The following is a 22,161-nucleotide window of genomic DNA, read 5'->3' as shown; positions in this document are numbered from 1 at the left end:
ATACAAGTGCCTATCAACAGAAGATACTCAATAAATATTGCACTTTTGTTGAATGACTGAATAAACAAGTAAATGAAGTCAAAGGACCAAGGTGACCCCTTTGCTTTGCCTATATAATGGGGTGGTGGACCTGTCAGGAAGAGGAGTACACAGGTACACAAAGGGCACTCACAAATATATACATGAACCAGTACACCACTCTGCCTTCCATGACAAATAGGCCATCCAGGTTGGCTTTTACCCAGCCAGGTTTGGACAAAGCACCCAGAAACAATCTCATGATATTTGGTTTCTGTTTGCAAGATCTCTTGGCAAAAAAGTTGCTACTCTTCTGGATGATTTTACTTTTTCCCATGTGTACTTTCTTTACATTCAACTATCTAACTCTTTACAGTATCTTGTTTAACCCTTATTTTTGTAAATGGTTTAGTGTAGAAATCTGTGTAAGTCAGTTTTTCATCATTATGACAAAAATACCTGATAAGAACAATTGAGAGGAAGATAGGTTTATTTTGGTTCACAGTTTCAGAGGTTCGGTTCATCATTGGCCAATTCTACTGCTCTGGACCCAAGATGAGGGAGAACATCATGACAGAAGTGTGTGGCAAAGGAGAAGGCAGAGGAGGAAGCAGAGCAAATGCAGAAGGAGCCAGGGACAAAATATATAATCCTCAAGACATGCCCCTAGTGCCTCACCTCCTCCAGCCATGCCTCTCCTTCCCAGAATTACCACCCAGTTAGTCCATTCAAACTAAGATGGATTGATTAAGTTACAGCTCCTGTAATCCAATCATTTCACTTCTGAACGTTCCTGCATTAACACAAGAGCTGTTAGAAGACACTTCATATCCAAACCATAACAAAATCCTAAGTAAAGCATTACCAAATCAAATCCAGTGATTAACTGAGAGGATACTATATCAGAACCAGATGGAGTTTAATTTAAGACCACAAAAATGGTTCAACATTGGGAAATCTATTGCTATAACTATTTAAATACATTAAAGAAGAAAACTATGTAAATATCTCCGCAAGTGCTAAAAAGGTGCTTGTTAAAAATTTAACACCTGATGATGACACTCTTAGTAAGCTAGGAATAATAGATAAGGTATTTAAGGTCTCTGAGCAATGTGTCAAACTGAGGAGCCTCTAGGGTCAGACTATCCCATTATAAATCACTAGAGAATAGGAAAAGAAATAGAAAAACTTTGACACTTTTTTTAATAGATAGCATTTTATCTGCATATCTGGGTCTATTGTTGTCTTTCATTTGGTTCTTTAGGTCTTTAGTCTTCTGTTGTTGTTTCGTTTTGCATTAATCTTGTATTTTCAAAGAATTGGAAATATTTATTGCTCTATTAATGACTCCTATTGGAAAAAAAAGATTTTCACCTTGTTAGTTACCCTTTCAATGTCACGAAATTATTTTTACCTTGAGTTCACAAAGGTAACATGTAAATTTCTCATACTATCAGACTACTTTTTATTATATATTGCCTTCATAAATGCAACCATTATGAATTCTGAAGCCTTAGCCTGAAGCTATTGAAAATCATCTGCTTAATCATGTCATATTTCACACATCAGCTTTTCATTGCATGGTGTCTTTACTTTGACTATTTAATGTCAATCTCTTATCCAAGCCCTTATAGATTAATGGTATAGTCATTAAACTGGATGTTAGGACTCTATGGCCCTCAGCCTTCTTGCAGTTCCCATGCCATACAAATATTGCTACTTGGATAAGTAGAATGGGCATTCAGAGTTATTTTTCCCGTGTCAGATGCCTTTTGGGGAACAATCTGTAGTCTTTCACTCAGTTTTCTTTGTAAACCAGCATAATGTTTGAAAGATGACTAATGCTGAAGTCAGATATGCAGTCCTATGACCAGAGGACAGATCCTCTGCAAAAATAATATATGTAACTTGACAATGAATGACTTTTGGTTAAGGAGTATTCCATTAGTATCTCTGTGTGGAGGTGAAGAAGAGAATACATGAAGATAGAAATCTAGATGGAATTAACCATCAAAAGAGACATGGTTACATGACTCAGAGAAAGTACTCTTCCATATTAATGACTCTTTCTTAACTACCTTCCCAATATATGCACCAGCATGGCACCCTATGCCAGCCCCTGTGATATATTGCCCAAGACTCCTTACCTCCCTACCCCTGCTCAATGCCAGTCTAGTCAATCTTCCATGGTTCTTCTGAAATGCTGATGAATCATTTTTCCTTCCTATTAGAGTAGTCTTACTTGTACTCACTCTAGAGTGCCAGAGGCTACATCCATGCCCTATACCAGGCTGTGTTGATTATCAGATGTGATAGACAATAGGCTGCCTGAAAAATGCTACTGGTCCACTCTGCTTACTTAGCTGAAGCTCAGTTGTCACAGTATCTGAGCATGGTGTCAAGACTCAGCATTTTCCTTACCAGCTCCAGTATAATCCCTTTCTCCCCCATATTTAATCATATGAAAAAAGTAGGCGTTTAGTTCTTTGCAGTCAGCTTCCATGAGAGGAAGTCTAGGATTAGTCGCTACTGTATTTGCCAGTTCCCATGCATTTGGAGAGCAGCTCAACTCTGTGGGGTGAAATTTCTGCCTTCTCATAAGCCGATTGCATGTTCCAGGATTATGTTAAAGTGGGCTACTGTCAGAAAGAAACCTTGCCTTGTTACTCTGAGAAAGGAGCCACATACAAAAATACCCCAACACACAGCCATTCTCATTAAAGTCAGTTGGAATTTTGGACAAGTCTTAAGTATAAATTATAACTTTATTAGTTCATAGAGCTTTCTCAGGAGAAAGTAAATCTAATAAAAATTAGAGGGAACTTATTAAGTGGCTGCCTTGTTGCTATTTGCTGTGACTAGGGAGAAAAAAGTAATATAAGTGTGGGGTTTGCAGCCAATGCACTTTTTTGTTGTGGACTAGAGAGCAATTCAGAGAGCAAATAGGAGGAGGTGAAAAGGGTATGTATGTCTCATTACCATTTCATTGAGAACTCTTTAATTGATGCTTTATGTAAGCATTTCCTGCTGCAGAGTTGGGATGATCTTTAACTATTACTGAGAGGGAGAAAGCAGGCTCCAAACCACCATCAGAGGTCACCAGGGCACACTACTTATTTGCAAAACTGTGCAATCACCTTCCGGAGAAGGAATTCTAGGAGAGCTCACCAGGCTTACAGTGTACAGAAGGCAGATCCAGTAATTGCCAGGCATACTGTGGGGAAGGAGATGATGGCTTTAAGAGAACTTGTAATTGGTGTTGTGATTATTTATTAATCAAGACTTTTAAATGTTGGCAAGAGAAGCAGAAATCATGTTATTCTACACATCAATACGACCATTGGTATGTTCTCTAACCACCTGATTTTTCTAACATGAGATATAATGCTCTACTTGGATTTGGGGTTTGATCCTCAATTTGCACTTACCAAACACAATTTAAAAGGAATGCAATTTAGAATCATAGAGTATTAGTACTAAATGGGGGATGAAAACATTATCTAGTACAGAAGTCTTTAATATGAGATTTTTATTTGGATTTCAGGAAGTCAGTGAGCCCCCTAGAATTAGACACATAATTTTGTGTGCATTTGCCCTTTTTGAGAAAGAATAGCCATTACTTTCACCAGATTCATAATAAAGTGCTTCCTGACCCAAAAGTTCAAAGAACTACCAATTCTAGCCACTCTGTCCTCACTTTGCTACCAATTGAGAACACAACTCCCAGAGATGAAGAATAATTTTCCTGAGCCCACATGGTTAGTTAATGGCAGTTCTGAGAGTTGAAACCTTTTCTGTCTCTTAGTCTAAAACCATTTCTTTGGAGTTTTTTAGCAAGTATAGGGGCTATAATGAGATATTGGGGGATTGAGGAAGGCATTGATTTGTGCCATGAGCGTAACCTGAACTAGATTATCTTTGTCTTCCTTTCACCTCTGAGATCCTCTTTCCACCCACATTAATGGAGAACAGAATTTCATGGGTGGTCCCACAATAATTTCCACTTAGAATTTTTTTCCATTTTATGATCAGTCTCCCCCACTCCACTGATCTTCTTTGCTAATAATACTTGGTTGAGACTAATATTCAAATGAGTTTTCATTACATAAATCTTCATCTGTTGATGGTTGATAGAAGTACATCTCCATAAAGACTGACTAGCTACATAATTTGTGGGCCCCAGTGAAATGGAAATGAATAAATACAGAGCCTTTTGTCTAAAAAATATTAAGGGTTTCAAGATGGTGACATCAGCACCTTAAACCAATTGTGGGGCTCTTCTGTACATGGGCCACCCCTCTGAAGACCACCCTGATACCTACTACAAACTTGGGAGGAGTAGAGAACAAAGAGAAACCAGCCTGTGTTTTAAAATAGGCTTCATATGGTCCACAAAGTTGGAGACTCTTATATTCATACTCATAAGGATTTTTGGCTTATCTGTGCATGTGGCCTCACACACACATGCACATGTACACATAAATCATTTTGACTAAATTATCATTTTTCCCTTCACATGAGGCCAAATCCAAAGCTAGTTTGCTTTCTTTTTTTTCATTTTTTGGACTTATTGTGTTGGCATTGTTTAAGCACCTGTTTTCATTACCAGTTTTCATAATCAAATGACAAAAGAAGGGCTGATCCCTCCAGGGGCATCTAAAGAGTCAGGTAAAGACAGGTACTCAAAAGCAGTGGCAGATGACAGACCAACTGGGATCATTTTAAGCTGCCAGAAAGGGGTAAGCAGCTTTGGGATAGGCAGTGTAATGAACCAGTACTCTCAGGCTTAGAATATTATGAGGATAGAAAGTATTATAAATTCAGGAAGCAGAAATTTGGGGGTCCAACAGGTAAACAGGTTTACCAACTGGGAAAATGGGTAGGACTTGGTATAATTGGGCTATACATATTTCAGTGGAGCAGAGATACCCAAGATCCTACATTCTGCACTTTCCATTTTAGTGGCATACCAGGGTTCCAAGTTTAATGCACAACATCTGTGCTTCATAGGAGTTGGTGCCAAATGTTGGATGATGTCCCATTGGTTAGTTATATGCAGAAACCAAAACATAATGTACACTGAGTGAAATTTATACTTGCGGCACTCTAAGCAAGCTCAGTCTTCTCAGCAAACTAAAGGCCAGTTAGTACAGAAAAAATATAAATTTGGAAAATCAATTTTTATTAGTTTTATGTGTACTCAGTCATTGTATAAGTGACCCAATACATTTTGCTCTCTAGAGAAGTAAGAAAACAGCTTTTCCTGTACTTCTTCTACAAAGGTGGAAAGAAATTATACTACTACAGCTTAATACTGCGGAGAGCTTCTCTTCAGTTTTATAGCACAGACTCCAACCCAAAAGCCCAGAATAAAACTTAATGCCCATAAATTTACAGTATGTACCTAATGACAGCATTCATTCATTCTTACCTCCTTATACTTACCCGGTGTACACTGACTGATCACTTTTTGGTAACCAATATTATGCTAGGTGTAATGCTGTACCATGCTAGTTAAAAGGCATTTGCCATAAAATTTTAACTTGCCATGTATAACCATAGAAAGGAAAAGTTGTACCCCCTTTGTGTACAATGAATCAAAATGCAGTATGTAAAAATAAAAATAAATAGAAATTAATCTGCATCAGAATTCACATCAAATGCAATAACCACAGGATTATCAACCAGTGTGAACATGAAGCAAATGTTTTAAAATTTTCTAATGTGCTCTTAACTCTTTGTTTGCAGTGTCTGTGGGATATGAATATGAGATGTGTCCTGACTTTATTCTCTGGGAGCAAAGGACAGTCATTTTACAGGGTTTTGAAATGGATGCTTCTAACCTAGGAGGCTGGTCCTTGAATAAGCATCACATTTTGAATCCTCAAAGTGGTAAGCAACTTTTTCAATTTGTATTAATACTGGTGTCCTAATGCTATTTAATATATATTCATTGCACAAAACTTGGAAAACTACAAAAGGAAAAATACCTTAATAACACCACATAGAGATGACCAAGTTAGTAAATTTCCTTTCAAGTACTATAATTTGATTTTGAATTAGTGTTAGCATACAGGAATCAGAATACTCTCATCTTCAGTGTCTCCCTTCTTTGGACTACTTTTCCTGCTGTCACTTCCTCCTAGTTTATAATTTAAATGTTAAATGAATCAGGAGAAGGGACCACATGCAGTCCCTGAGCTCATGCTTCTCCCAAACAGAATTTTATTTCTCTGGTTATAACTCCTTCATCCAAATTACTTTTGCATCCTACTAAGAAAGCAATCATCGGTATTTCCATCCAACTTTCCTATGAACATATATTCATAACTTTTCACATGGAGTTATATTCCTTTCCATCTAAAGAGACAGATTCTGAGCAAACATGTACTCTGGAAGGACATGTACATGGGGTTATTTTTCCAGAAAGTGAGAATGTATCCAGGTTATCTACACTCTTCCAGCCATCCTTGTATTCATTCTACCTTTATGGAACAGTTGAGTTATCTTATGAGGCTGAGAGATCCATTTTTAATCATGCCCATGATCTTAACTTCATTTGCACCGTAGTCAAATCAGCCATGCTAACCAGCCACATAGGTTGGGAAATTTTGATTGGCAAAACTAACCAGGCTTCCTTCAACATAGAATGAGACAACCAATCATAGTCCCAGTGTGAGCCACTGAAGGTGAATAAAACCATTTCTGTATGCCTCCATTGTACCTCCTTCCCCTCCTTCAGGGAAGATTCCAAATTCCATTTCCAATTTTTTTAACAGCAAAGATTCAGGCAGATAGAAAATGTCAACTTTTTTTGTTGTCAAAAGGAGAGCCACAGTTCTAAAAGTACAAAAACGAAAGGGCAGATGCCACTTATTAAATTATTAGGTTTTTTGTTTTGATTTGAAAGAGTTTGACATTTTAAGCAGCCGTTTCTTTTCCACTCACTTTTATTGGCGTATATGGATTGTCTCTTTCAAATGCCTGTCATTGACATTAAACACAAAGTGGGAAATGACCTCAATCGAGCTAGCCCCCAGCTGTGTGCTCCCAGTCCTGTATCTTCTTATCATTTGCTTCACACAGACTTTAGAACAGAGGGGAGCCATTCTGAAAGTCAGCTTTAGGGGCCACCTGATTTCAGCCCATGTGTTCCGTCCGCTCCTAATTCACCCATAATTAGTTTTAAGGTAACAGGTACCACATTACTTCTGAGAGATTTTTAGAAGCTTTATTGAAGTATGGTTTATACACCATAAATTCCACCCATTTTAAGTGTACAGATTTTTAGTAAATCTGTAATTGTGGTACCAGAACCAAAACCCAGTTTTAGAATATTTTATCCCACCAAAAAGATTTCTTATGCTTATCTGCAACCCCACTAAATCTGCTCTCTCTCTCTCTACCTTTCTGATAATTTTATCCTGAGAAAGAAACCCTGCTTTTGATAGTTTTTTAAAAAGGAACATTTGTTCTTTTTATCATCTCATTTGTAAAGGTATTGTGTTTCTAACCAAGAACTGGTCACACTTGCCAGAAACAGATCTGAAGCCAGTACTGCCCTTACCTTTTGGTCTGACCTTGGACATGAACACCCCGTTTAGGATGTTTCTGAAGTCTAAATCCCACCCACAAAGGCAGTTTTAGAAGCAGGAATGATAAGTGTGAGGGAGCAGCTTTGGGAACATCAATTTAGAAAGCAATGCTCTTTCTCCCTGAGGTCAGATGGTCTTTTCTGACTGATTAAGGCAAGAGCACCATCTTTCCAAATCTCCCACTAACTCTTTAGGCACCCTGCTTTTTTGATCTGAGACAGATAGTAGATTAGAAACAAGAATCTCTCTTCCTCCAATTTCCTCTCACTGGTTAAAGAGACACCTATAATTAGATTGGATGTCTGCTGCCATTCTATTCTCCAATTTTTCTTTGGTTCCCAAATCATTATGCAGTGGGTAGTTTCCAGTAGGCAGTGTTTTCAGACCATTTGTCATTTCAGTTGCAGCAATTATATTTATCTGACAATTAACCATTGGTTGGGGAGAATTGTTTCCAAATATTATGCCAGATAGATAGATAGAGCATACTTTCACTGAGATAAAATCACTAAGAACATGTGTTTTTCAACATCATTCTCTCAAAATATATCCTGTTAGTGTTTATATAGAATGCATATTCATTCCTTTCAAGAAAACTTAGTTTTTTAAATTCTGAGAAAATGGGCACATGAATCATCTACTTACAGAGCAGCTATTTGTTTAGTATTTTGTAATCAAACATATCCCCTAGTGTTTCCTACCAGTTGAGTATTAAAAATTATTAGAAAGAACTATCTAGGGTACTAATTGGGCATTGTCATCTGTCTGAAATGGGTAAAGAATTTCCTTTAACTTAGCCTCCAAGATAGGCTAGTAGTTTGTCAACAAATGCTTTTACTGGGAAAGGAAGTAAACTCCCATTGATCACACTGACATATCTCCCAGTTTGTGTTTATATCCTCTCAGTCAAGTAGTAAGAGAAATATGTATTGTGTCCCTTGTTGTTCATAAGTCTGAAGAATGGTTTCTTCTTTGAAATCAGCATAAAGCACCACCCACTGGCTTCCAAGGGGAATTTTTATTTCAGACTTATTTATAAGCTTCAAAAAAGAAGTTCTGAGCAAGGTAGTGGGAGGGTATGAATAGTGTGTTTAAAAGTGTTCTTACCTTATTACACAACACACTTAGATTTAGGCAGAGAAAAGGAAAGCTTAGGAGAGGAAATGTGCAGTAGGCCCCATCCTGTGGGGTTTCATTGTTGACTATAAACAGGACACCCAATCCTTAGCAGGAAGTTGGCCTTCATATAAATAATGTGTGTTGTCCTAGGATCATTTGATTCTGTTTTGAAAATGAGCATGTGTGGCAGAATAAACTAGAAGGGAGGCAGCAGTAATTGATCAAGATTTCCAGGAACATAAACAAAATATTTTCAGAGCAACCTTTTGCAGAAGAATTGGTGTTAAATCATTGTTGCTAGATGGTATGGCCTGGTTCTATGTAATGGAAGGTTAAACAGATTCTTGAAACAACAAAAACACCCTTCAAAATGATCTATTTTTCCAGGGCTATACAAAAGGGGTTTGCCCATTTTCGTTTTGATTGCTTCAGCTTTAAACAGGAATGGTAATTTCAGTACACGAGCACTTTAGTACCTTGCATGAAAGCAAGACATCAATTGTTGAGATGTAATCAGAAAGTACATTGCCTTATGTTTTATTTCCTTTAATCATTCTTCTTTTTTGATGGAGTACTAGACTTTCTAATCGAAAAGGGGAGTTTTACAATTGCAGGCTTAGAAGAATAGGTTAGAATAGCCATCTTTAGTTTTTAAATTGCCAGGATCCTGGTAATAACATGTCATTTTGAGGGTAATTGTTAACTATACCATTATATTGATATAAAAAAATGGAGATCTACCTGTGAAAATTGATGTTAATAACAAATCTGGTATTTCTAAGCCAATAATTGGAAATATTTTTGAATAATATACCTCATAGTGCATTGCTCAAATACTAAAATACTAAACAGTGGTTTCCTCATTTATTAAAGAACGTATCATAGTTTCATTGGTAGGATATTAAGTTAGACATCATCAGGAGATTTCAACAATGTTGTGCAACTGTCATTCCAATTCTCATTCACTTCCTCTGTTCATTTAAATTGCAATATTGATCACAATGCAATTCAGTGTTTTGGGGGGAAATGAAATTCAGTCCTATTAATCTTACTTAACAGGAACTATTCTAAATAGTGAGAAGTTTCCTTAGTAACTAATAAAGTTATTAATAAAATAATGAGAAATTTGTGGTCCTCAACATATCTCATAGTTCTGTAATAAAAGAGCAGTTTACTAGGGTGTAAACACACAGCTGCTCTTGCCAATCAGATGTTGAAAAGTAGCCAGAAATCACCCTGGGAGGGAAAGTAAAGTTACTTAAATTTGAAATACAAAGACCAGATGATAGACAGGATTTCTGTTTCCTGGAAGGCCCCTTCCAAATATATATTGGTACCATGGTATGCATGTTTTACCCTCTTATTTTTACCAGCAGTGTTTCTACCTCACAGTGATCAAAAGCTTCTGTCATAGGTCTATAGGACCAAAAGTTAGGGGGAAAAACTTAGGAAGAAATTTCAGGAAATGTTTAGGGAGAGTAACAGGCACTCTGAGGAGACAGATAGCAGGGGGCTAGGGAGAAAAAATAGGGCTGTACAGTATAACTGCATTCATTTATTTGCTGTCAGTTACATTGGTCTGACACATTGGCATGCCTTCTCACAACATGGATGTTTTACCTACCCTGGCTCATTCTGGGCTGACTTGAGCTATTTAGCACAGCAGTACTTGTTCCTTGGATTTTCTGCCCAGGCTCAGCGGGTTTGCAAAATCATTGGGATTTGGACAAGGAAACTACAAGAGACTCAAAGCCTATTTTCAACATTTACTGAGCACTTATAATGACTTGGCCACAGGGATTGGCACTAAAATACAGAAAGGAGTAAGACAGAGGGTCTGCCTTCAAGGAGCTCATTCATGTTCTAATGGGGAAGATAGAGAAGTAATGAAAACTGTATCATACAATGTGGTAAGTGTTGTAATAGAGCTATAGAAAACAACCTATGGGCACACAGAGGAGGGAGTGACTAATTCTGCCTGGATGGAGCACTGGGGGAGATTTGAGCTGAGCCTTTAAGGATAAGTAGAAGTTCCCCAAGCAGCCAGGCATAATCCCAGTGGCTTGGCAGGCTGAGGCAGGAGTATTGTGAGTTCAAGGTCAGTCTCAGCAACCTAGCAAGGACCTAAGCAACTCAGCAAGACCCTGTCTCAAAATAAAAAGGGCTGGCAATGTTGCTCAGTGGTTAAGCACCCCTGGGTTCAATTCCTGGTATCAAAAAAAAAAAAAAAAAAAAGAGTTCCCTGAGCAGGCAAGATGAGGACATTCACGATAGACAGAATGACATGTACAAAAGCAGAGAGGAAAGGAAATGTGTAAATATAACTGTAAATAGTTTGCTGTGGCTGGATCTGAAGATACAAATGAGGGTGTAATGAGAGAAGAGCCTGAAGAAGCAGACAAGGGCCAAACCATGAAAGACTGTATGTCTTAACAGTAAGGAGTGTGCCCCTAATCCTCTAGGGGATGTGGAGCTATTGAAAGATTTGAAGCCACAGACTGAAAGAACCTCTATGGCAGGAATGTGAAGAATGGTTTGGAAATGGAGACCAGGAGACCAACAAGTTAAGAAAGATTAAATTAAAGCCATAATAGTAGGAATAGGGAAAAGATAGCTTTAATACATTTTAGAAGATAGGCTCCACAGGAATAAGTAATTAATTAGGTTTGGAGAATGAGAGGAAAAGATGACTCATGGTGATGCTCAGATTTCCAATTTAGGTAACTACATGACAGAAATACCATTCATGGATGAGTAGGGAACATGAGAAGAGCAGGATTTGGTAGGAGTTACAGAAAAATAATGAGTTCAGTTTGAAACTTTTCCAGTTTGAGGTGCCTGTGGGGCATCCAAATAAAGAGGTCTAATAGGAAATTGTATGCCAGGTAAAAACTCTGGACAGGAGAAATTTGAGACATATGGAGAGCAGAGTTTAAACTGTGGGTATGGATGAGATTGCCCAAACAAAATGACTGCAAAGCATTTTCATAAGTCAGTATATCTATTTCCTGCACTGATGATAGTGAGATATGGTCCAAAAGAGTGAAAAATTCAAGTCCCTTTCATGTATCTTTGCACTGCATTCTAGCAGTAGAATTTCTTTTCTTTTTCACAAAAGTAGATTACCTTCCTGATTGTGTTTTGCTGAGGTTAATATTAAAATTGACTGATAGTCTCCTTTCAAGAACCAGTTGTATAGTGAAGGTAATTTGAAATCAGACAGGTGTGTGCCAGCATCAGGAGAAAGCCAATCAGAGATGAAAAAATAGACATAGATGTTGCACAGAGGCTACAGAGAAGAGGCAGTTACCAAAAGTTAGTCATTGAATGCCTTATTGAGGCATTCAGAATCAGCATTAAAGGATCTCATTGTATTTCTCCACTTCACAGATAGACAAACAGATTTGTTGTAGTTATGCAGTTAAACAGAACCAAGGGCAGTGTGTTTCACTCTCAGATTCTTTTATACCAGGCCAAAGCTCCTTCCTGTTTTGAACAATGAGAAAGGAATTTAAATGTAGCTGAGATTATTTTGTGGTAATAGCTTTTTTTAAAAAAAAATATTTTTTCCTTGTGTCTAGGAATCATACATAAAGGGAATGGAGAAAATATGTTCATTTCCCAGCAGCCCCCGGTCATATCAACCATAATGGGTAATGGACACCAAAGGAGTGTAGCTTGCACCAACTGCAATGGTCCAGCCCACAACAACAAACTCTTTGCTCCTGTTGCCTTAGCTTCTGGCCCGGATGGCAGTGTGTATGTTGGTGACTTCAATTTTGTAAGGCGAATATTTCCCTCGGGAAACTCCGTTAGTATTTTGGAATTAAGGTAAGTCTCCTCTAATCACTATGTTTGCTTAGCGGATAAAGGAAAAAGCAAAACTAAGATAACATGAAGAGACAAAATATTGCCAGAAGGAGCGGCAAATGCAGTTGCCTGTATTGTAGCACTGAGTTAAGATGCAGGAATAGGAACAGTAGACAACGGGCCCACACCTCCTATTTGAAGGAACCTCTGAGCACTGCTTTGGAGAACCAGGAAGTGTTGACATCCCATCCCTGTATGTGGTGCCTTTCCTATGTACTCTGCTGTGACTGACATTGATCTCAATACTTCCAAGTGTTCAGGTAAGTCACCCACCCACTGCTGGTCACTATGAAGACTAATAAAAGTATCTATTCCATTTTAGCAAGTAGAGGTATCATCATATCCAAAAACCTAAACTTTCTAAATTCTTTGGGTTCAATCTTTTGAAGTGGTCCTTCAATAAAGAATAAAATGTCAGTCTGCTTTTTCATGACCTGATAAGGAAAGAACTAGGTCTTTACCTTTAAAAGCTCAACTCCATGATGAGCGAAGCATTCACCCTTAGAATTTCACCAGAATAAAAAGAATTTTGATGTCTTTTGTAAGGAATTCATACCTTTGGTGTTCTGCATTCTCAAGTTTACATAAAGATTACAAATAAGTAGACCATGGCCTAATCAGCTTATCTTTTTTCCCTTTCTGAAGCTATTAGACACAATATATGTCTTCTGGAGTCTAAGAAAAGAGAAGCATCCACTCCCATCTCATTAGGTATAGACAAATCTGCTCTTGTCCCTGGGTAAATTGATAGAGCTTTCCTTCTAATTGATTATGACTGCTCTATCACTGATATATGCCTCTGGAAATTTAGACTGAAAGGTTCTCGATATTCCAGAAGATTTTGATGCTGTCCTATGAACTATACCACAGAAAAAATTTCACCTCAGACATCTCCTCAATGACCTCCAAAATAGTAACTGGTAGAGCAGACCCATCAATAGAGCAACTTGTATGTACAGAGAACTGTGAAGGCCTGTCAAAATACATGAGAAGTCTCAGGCCATTTTCATTTAACACTTACATTCACAGTAGCAGGTAAATTTGAATTTATAAGGATATTCCTTGATATTTTTCAGATTCTTATACTTGCTTGGGAACCTACCTCCCTTTTCTCAGACTGAGTTATTCCTTCACACCTAGCTGGGGAAATCTTCTAGTCCCAAGCCCCCATCCATTTTCACATTAATTCACTCCAGTTTTAATACATTTCTTAATTATAATTGCAAACGCTGTCATAGGGAAGAAAGCTGTTAAATCCCTTGGCTAATAAAAATAGACTGTAAAGTTAAGATTTTATAAAGACAAAGCACATCCGGAGAGTACGGAGAGGTACTAATTCATACTGCCCTACCCTAATCAAGGGTTCAAGTAACTCAGGAAGTCACAGGGACTTGTTATTTCCAATAGTATATCTCTTTGGGCACCTACTCACTGAAAAGTCAACAGGAAGGCCAAGATGGTTGTATGCCTGGATATGGAAATGATTTGTACAACATTATACATTGTCTTAAAAACCCTATGGGTGTTCAATTCACATGATTCCAAACATGGATGGGAGCACTGAACAATTCATTCAACATCTGAACATTTCCAGTCATGCAGATATTCGTTGTCAGGTAGACAAAGACTTTGTCTGAGCTTAAATAGCGAACTGTACAAAGCCTTTATATCTAGTCCTTATATAGCTAACTCCGTGAAGGAAAGATAGTAAAATATTTAAAAATAATATTAACGTAAAGAAGCCCCAGCTAAGTTTAGTCTTTTCCTTTGTAATTTAAATGTAAATTTATATAAGGTGGAGCAATTGTCATTCATTGATGAGATTCTCTCTTGGTCAAGGATCCTTAACAGTTCACAAATTTGCATTTTAGTCCAAAGTACCTTATGACCTTCAACACAAAGTCATTTGAAGTATGAAATAGAATATCTTGAACCTTAATTGCAAAGTGATTTTCTCAGTATAAAGAAAAATTAGTTCCTGACAGTTTGAAGTATTGTCCAATGCCTCTATGCAGTCTTACTCCACAACACTGTTTTCTCTCATTGTCACAGGTCTTCAAACACATAGGCATGTATACACCATGAACTCATACACCCAAGCTCTCCCACTTAGCATAAGGCTCCTTAGCTGACTTTTTGAGTTAGGATCTTTTAAAGCATTTTCTTTTTGTTAGTCTCAAGCTTCTTTGAGAATCTGTTTAAGGATATAGACCCTCTCAGAAAATACACATTACCCAAAATTGTACATAATGATTTACAGGGTTGCATTTTTCCCTCCCCTGACTCTCCACACAAATGCTATCATCGAGTCATGGTTAAGATCTCCTGCAGTAAGTTCAAGGAAAAAAGCAATTCTCCCTTCTCTATTCCAATATTCCTGTGATTGGCCAATGAGAGAAAAAAACTGATTGAATATGAGTGATCATTTTGAACTAATTGACAGGTAACTCCCTATTTGACTTTAATCAAAACCATCAAGCTAGTTTATGACAGCATATATTAGTTGTCATATTTACTCAGAAACTAATATAGTTCTTATTAGACTCATTTTTTAAAGCATCTATCCAGATCAGTAGCTTATATGTATACACTGAATCTTTCATATATTGGTGGATTTATATATTTACTTTATAACCTCCAGATTTAAACTTCCTAGGGAGAAATAAGTTGATTTAATAAGGCCATGATAGCTTAAGAACCATAATACTTATTTAGTTTCTCCTGTGTTTAGGTAGAAACTTCATTCTGTGCCAGTTTTGTTGTTGTTATTAAGAGTAGTTAATTTAATTGCTCCCTGCCCCATGCATATTAGTCATTTTACTTGGTTGAATCATCTGTTTCCTTGGAAACACATACTAACATAGTCATTATGTTGTTGCTTATATTCAAAGTTGTGAATGGAAGAACAATATTATTAACAGGTTATAATAGAAAAGGATAGAGAATTTTCTAGATCTTTACCCTTTGTCAGATTATATATTATTCAACTTAATTACTCCATCTTCTATTTCCTTATCCATAAAATTGCATTCAGGTTTATATTTGAATATCTTCTTACATGTCTCACACATTTCCACTTGTTTTGAGATCCACAGATGGGTAGTTCTCAGCCCAATGTTTGATATTTTGGGAGGACATAAAGTTTGGTTCTAATGAATACCCTGTCATATTTCCCTCTCTGCCATCCTTTTATTCAATATTTTGACCACAACGAACCATTCCAGATGCCCCTTGACATTTCAAAAATTGGAAGACTGTAGATTTTTCCATCCTCAACCATGCCAATTCAAATTCTCCCCAATTGAGTTTCTTTCACCTGACCTAAAAAATAATTTAATATTTGTTGGTTGCCAGTCATTTATTTCCTGTAGTTGTCACCCATTGGCTGAACAAGGAGGGAAAGGAAAAGTCAATGATGTCATTATCATTAGAAATCTGCTTAGAGAAACAATATTTCTTGTTATTTAAGCCTATAATAACCCTTTGCCTGTTTCTAGCAGATTTTATCCATAAAAATACAAGTTAGTGCTTTATTAATATCTTAATGCTACCTTTCAGTGTGGGTGTTTCAGCCAGATTTTTCAATACTGTGACCAAAAGACCTGACAAGAACAATTTTAAGGAGGAAAAAATTATTTTGGGGCTCACAATTTCAGGGATCTCAGTCCATAGATGGCTGACTCTATACCTCAGGGCCTGGGATGAGGCAGAATATCATGGCAGAAGAGTGTGGTAAGGGAAGGAGCTCACATGAAGATCAGAAAGCAGAGAGTTGACTCACAAGACAAAACATAAACCCCAAAGTCACACTCCAATGACCAACTTCCTTCTACCATACACCACCAGCCTACAGTCACCACCCAATTAATCCCTGTTAGGGGATTAATTCATGGATTGGGTTAAGCTCTTATAACCCAATAATTTCACCTCTAAACCTTCCTGCATTGTTTCAAATGTGAGCTTTTGGGGGCCACCTCACATCCAAATCATAACAGTGGGATATGGAGATAAGATAATAAAGAAGCTTATAAAATCATGCAATTAAACCTAAAGAAGTTTCAAAAATACATTCTCTAAAGACTTTTGAAGATAGATTCATTACTCTGTGAGATAGTTCAGGTCTTGATTTCCCTAAGGGATTTGCTTCTCATGTTAAAACTTTACACACACACACACACACACACACACACACACACACACACACTTCTTTAGCATAAAAGTGATAACAGTTTGTCATCTCTACTTTGTTTGGTCCCTTTCAGTAATAGGAAGCTTAAATACTTCTCAAGTAAATCCATTTCACCTTTGGATTGCCCCATTAATAATTTCTTCCTTATATTCAATTTAAATCTGCCTTCATGAAACATCCACTTAGTAGAGGCAAATGTTAGCATCTGAAGCAGCACACAAGTCACTCACTTGACAAACTTTTCACAAGTGTGAAGACAACTGTTGTAGTTTTCCAAGCTTTCTCTTCTTCAGTTCAAACATCCCTAAGTCTTTTAACTATTTCTCATCAATTATGACTGCTTCTTTTTTCTTTGATCATGGCCTCAGGGCCACTTTTTGGTTTTCCAAAACTCACAGGGATAATTAAATAAGTAAAAATAGGAGACACCATATAAAGCACTTTGCAAGAATTCAAACATGTAGCATTCCCTTCCTCTCCTCTCATCTTATCATTTCACAATTCTATTAGAAAACCTATTAAGCATGACTAGAAGTGATTTATTCTTTATAAATACCTCATGCTGCTATTGTTAAGGATTCTGTTAGTCTCTAGATATTTATTTTGTCCTTCTCTTCAAAATGAAAGAGAGAAAAAATAGGAGACTGGTAAATGCTTCTTGGTACCTTGAGTAATTTGAACTCGACAAATGTCAACGTGACATGAAAATTTCTCTTGAGATTTTACTATTTTTTTCCAGTGACTGGTTAATATTTCTCATATTGTTCTTAGTACTTGGCTCCTGTCATTGACTGGAAATGGAGTAGACCTGAGATAGCACCCATTTAGGGGCAGTTAGTATGCTGAGGGGCAGTGGAACTTGTAGAGCACTCTGCTGCAGGAACAAATAGAGCCTGGGCTTTGGAGAGCTCTGAAAATGGCTGAGAAATGTTCATGAAACATTCTCTTATCCGCAGCACTGGCGCTACAAATAGTAGAAATACTATATTTAGATGACACAGGTGGTTACTTCCCCAGCTTGATCTGTGTTAGCAGTGGCACTGAAAGGCTCCTTCCACTTCACCCAAAAACATCTTCGCTGTTCTTCCACAGTGTTCAAACTTTCCACTGTAAGAAATGGGATATTTTGAGTTGATACATTGCATTTTTATGAGTTCCCAATATAATAACTTCTTTAAGAGTGGCCCCTCAAACTAAACTCATCCATTAGTCCTTCAACATTCATTCATTTATCAGATTACTTTTCAAAGGGGCTGCTAGCTGAAAGCAGGGCTCTAAAACACAAGAGAGATAAGAGAGAGGGACAGAGCCAAAGAATACCAAAGGTAGTCTTAGATAACAGTTGATAGAATAAGGAGTGAGCGCTAGGATGTAGTGAAAGGAAGAGTGGACACTGAGTATTCAAAGGAATAAGACCATGGAAAGATGAGCAGGGAAGGCAGTCCATTCTTCAACACCAAATATTTGTGGCGAAGAATGAGGAAAGAAGTCAAGAACAGCATGAAGAACAAAGACAGGGCTGCAGCTACCACGAAGCAGGCCATTCAAACTCTTATGATGCTAACTCACTAGACAGTAGCTTCAAAGTTTGTATATCTCCTCTTTTCTGCAACTCACCTCACAAAAATACAAAAAGAATAAACAGGACATTGTGTTAATGAATCCAGGCCCAAAGAGACAAATATTTTATGGTTTATTTATGTTAAATACCAAAAATAGGCAGATCAATAGAGACAGAAATCAGATTTTTCGTCACCTGGAGTTGAGGGAGGGGTGAATGGGAAGTAATTATCAGCAAATAGGTACAGAATTTCTTCACAGGGTGATGAAAATGTTCTGGAATTAGATGATGGTAACAGTTGTACAACTCTCTGAATGTGCTGGAAATTGCTGAATTGTATGTTTTAGAAGGGTGAATTTCATGGTACATAAATCATGTCTCAATGATTTTCTTTTAAATTAAAAAAGAAAAGTAGATGGCCCTTTCCATCATGTGGATCCTGAGAAAATCAAAGACCAACTCAGAGACCCTATCATTAGAAGCATTGCTTGCTCTAAAAAGATTTGTGATTCCACTCCTTTCTCCTCATAATTCATGGCAAGCTTCAAGTCAGTCAGTTGCCAGGTGGTGATGCCCGCTGATGGGCCTAGGCACTTGTGAAGAGCTCACACACTGGCACCTCAGTGTGTAATCAGTTGCTAGCTGCGCAGCAGGCTGACTTTGGTCGTGGCTCAATCCTAAATCCTTAACTAAAAGTAATTCTGAGACAGAACAAGGTCACACACTGGAAATAAATTCCGTCATTTTCACTTCCTCCCTCTGAGATGTTAATGAGAGAAGCTGCTCTGCATAATATGGGACATCTTTCCAAATTCACAATGACATTATTGGCAGGATCAGAAGCAGCTGCAAGAAAATCAAACCATCCCCCTCCCTACTCCTTGCCATCACCTAAGAATTTCAAAACCCGTTGTAGCCACGCAAATGGTTCTGTGCCATAAGAATCTGTTGCAGATGGGACCATGTTTTAATGAGGTCCTTCTAGTATTTTCACAACTGAACTTCCTTCAGGAGGATCAACTACATTACAGTGAAGAGAACCAGCTCCAGTGTACTCACCTTACAATTTAGAGGCCTAGAAAACAAGCAGGTGCCTAAGAGACAAAGAAAACTGAAAGAGGTGCAAATGCCTGAGGCTGGGTTTCTAATCAGAGCTCTGTATCCTTACAGCTTGACCTTCCTGTCAACCCACAGGATACTATCCTTTTGAGATGAGCCATGGAAACAGAAAAGTCAGCAGACCCTGACCTGTGGCCATGCTAGTAAAATCCCAGAAAGGTTCTTTTTCAAAAGAGTTGAATTCTTTTTAGCAGATAATTTTAAATGAAATAATTTTGGATCTTTTCTTTTTCTCTAATGTTCCAAAGAACAAGAATGTTTTCTACTTTAGATTAAAAGATTTGTTATCTTCACATTTTCAAAATGACATAAGGGCCAGATTTAAAAGGATTTTAAAATTAAAATAACTGTATTTCACAGATGATTATAGCCTTTTAATTCCAAGCAGACTTGACCCAAAGTCAGGCCTTTACACAAACTGTGCCCCCAGTGTAAGAAGCCTCATACCATGTTCTGGAGTGAAACACCCTAGGTAATACCCTGTGCCAAGAGGCTCATGAATCAGGGGCCTCCAAAGTGTTCTGCTGAGTCTGGACTGACAATTCTGGTTTTCCCACCCCAATTACCACTTGGAGCATGGATGATTGGAAGATAAAATTTTAATAGTTGATACACATGATGTTTTGTTGAGGTTGTTTTGATGCAGCAGTTTTGATACCATGAACGTTCTGTCACGGTCTAAGAAAAAACCCTCATACTTTCAACTTGTTAACTTTGTGTGTGTGTGTGTGTGTGTGTGCATGTGTGTTTCTGGGGATTGAACCAAGGGCCTTGTACATGCTAGGCAAGCACTCTAAACCTAAACTACAACCTCAACCCTTTTCATTCTGGGTCTTAATTTACCCAGGCTAGCCTCAATCTTAGGATCCAAATGCCTCAGCCTCCTAAGTACCTGGAATTACAGGCATGTGCCACCATGCCTGGCCCATTAGGAAGTTTATTTTTTTTAATATTAAGGAAGGTACACAACAGATATCTGTATCTTACTTCTAAGATTAAATAAGAGGCTTAGGGTTAGGGTTGGGATGCCTGTCCAACACACCAGTTAATAATAAAATACAATGGTTTTGCATTTAATAGGGTTATTAAGGCCATCACAGCAGAACTTATAATGGTTAGATCCTTTGCAGTGGCTGATTTTCAGTTCCTAGCCCAGTGGTTCTTGAACCTAACTCTGCATCAGAATCACCAGCTGAGTTTGTTAAAAATAAAATTCCCAGACCCCACCCCCATATCAGGATTCTGATATAGTAGGACTGGGAAGAGCACCAGGAAACTGCACATGGACAAGAACTCAAGTGATTCTGATACAGATGGTCCAGGGAAAACTTTTTGAAAAACCTGCCTTAGAACCTGGCACAACTACCTTGACACCATGTGGGGAGAAGCCTCGAGGATTGGGCGAACTTTAGCTTGCACACCTGACTAAATGATCCCTGTGAAGTCTCTTGCTGCTACAAACTGAATTAGGAGTTGGTGTGTCTGGTTATATTTGGCTTGTTGAATGATACTGATAACTCTCTATTTGCTTTTACTTGCCACTCGTGGATACCTTGTGCACCCTAGAAACAGAGATACCAGACATAGGTAAGCAAATCATGTGGGCAGCTGCCTATTACTCCCTCTTGCCTGAAAGGCCACCTCCTAATAATGTGCTAACAGAAATTTTGCTTCTTAAATAAGGTTAAAGAAATGATGTGAAAGTGAGTTTGGAAATTATGATGCAGGTAAGTGTCTTCCAAAAGAAGAGGGCTCCGCCACTAAGTAGAAATTTGCTAGAGGAGCAGAACACACTGAAAAGAAAACAAGATAAGTGAAATCTGGCAGTTCAGTACTTCATGGGAAAGCAAGGTCATAAGTCTCATCATGTTTCCCTAAGGTGATATCACAAGTTAGTCTGTAAGTTCAAACAGATTGATTGTTTTCAAGATGCAGGTAAAGGGAGGAATAATACGGCAATCTCCCTAGATCCAGAAATTGAGTTGTCAAGTATATGATGACCTTCTTTAATAAGAGTTTTCTTTCTTTCTTTGACATAACCTTATGGTTTCTATTTCTTCCCACCAAAAAGAATAGGAAAATTCTGAATTAACTGTTTACCATTTACCATCAACATCACAGAACTCTGAAATTAATTATAATGAGTATTTCTATTCAATTTTTTGTTCATTAAACTTGTCAAAACTATTCTAAATTCCTGAAACTGCAAAGGAGAAAATTGAATTTATTCACTCCCAAATGCCAATTGTCATCAAAATGGCACCGATAGAGTTTTTAATTTGGATTTTGTTTGGGAGATGCCACTTCCAAATGCCAATGCACAAGATCAGTCTCACTACTTTGGCATAACCGATTCCTTAAGCAAATTAAGTTGGTTGTCAAATTGCTTACTGGTAAAGTGTTGCACAGTATTAATTATAAGCATTAATTGTCCATTTAATAATCTGTGTGATTTTAACTAGCATGAATGAAGTGAACTTTGCTAAGTTGAAGGACACTGCTTGAATGTAAAACTAACCAGAAGGTGACAGTAAGTCTAACACCCAAATTATAAAAGTAATCTTCACATTTCTCAAATTGCAATATGTATTTAGACACGAGGGATTAAAGCAAATTGGAATGTAGTGCAGTGGCTTTTCTTTCTAAGGTATGGCATGTTTTCAGGAAGTAGAAAGTAATCAGTTTCAAAA

General features: G+C 37.6%; 1 protein-coding gene across 2 annotated transcripts in view; it reads left to right on the top strand.

Moving 5' to 3' along the window:
* The window catches only part of Tenm1 (teneurin transmembrane protein 1), a 741,978-nt gene that overhangs the window by 626,235 nt on the left and 93,582 nt on the right, over positions 1 to 22,161 (top strand). For both annotated transcript variants that reach the window (XM_047535396.1, XM_047535395.1), the window contains 3 exons: positions 5,767 to 5,910; positions 12,314 to 12,563; positions 21,038 to 21,058. In XM_047535396.1, the coding sequence (XP_047391352.1) occupies positions 5,767 to 5,910; positions 12,314 to 12,563; positions 21,038 to 21,058 (415 nt within the window). The remainder of the gene's footprint in view (positions 1 to 5,766; positions 5,911 to 12,313; positions 12,564 to 21,037; positions 21,059 to 22,161) is intronic.

The sequence above is a fragment of the Sciurus carolinensis genome, chromosome X (assembly GCF_902686445.1).
Source record: "Sciurus carolinensis chromosome X, mSciCar1.2, whole genome shotgun sequence".
Lineage (NCBI taxonomy): Eukaryota > Metazoa > Chordata > Mammalia > Rodentia > Sciuridae > Sciurus > Sciurus carolinensis.
Note: the sequence above shows the minus strand (reverse complement) of the source record. Positions and strands in the feature narration are given on the sequence as shown.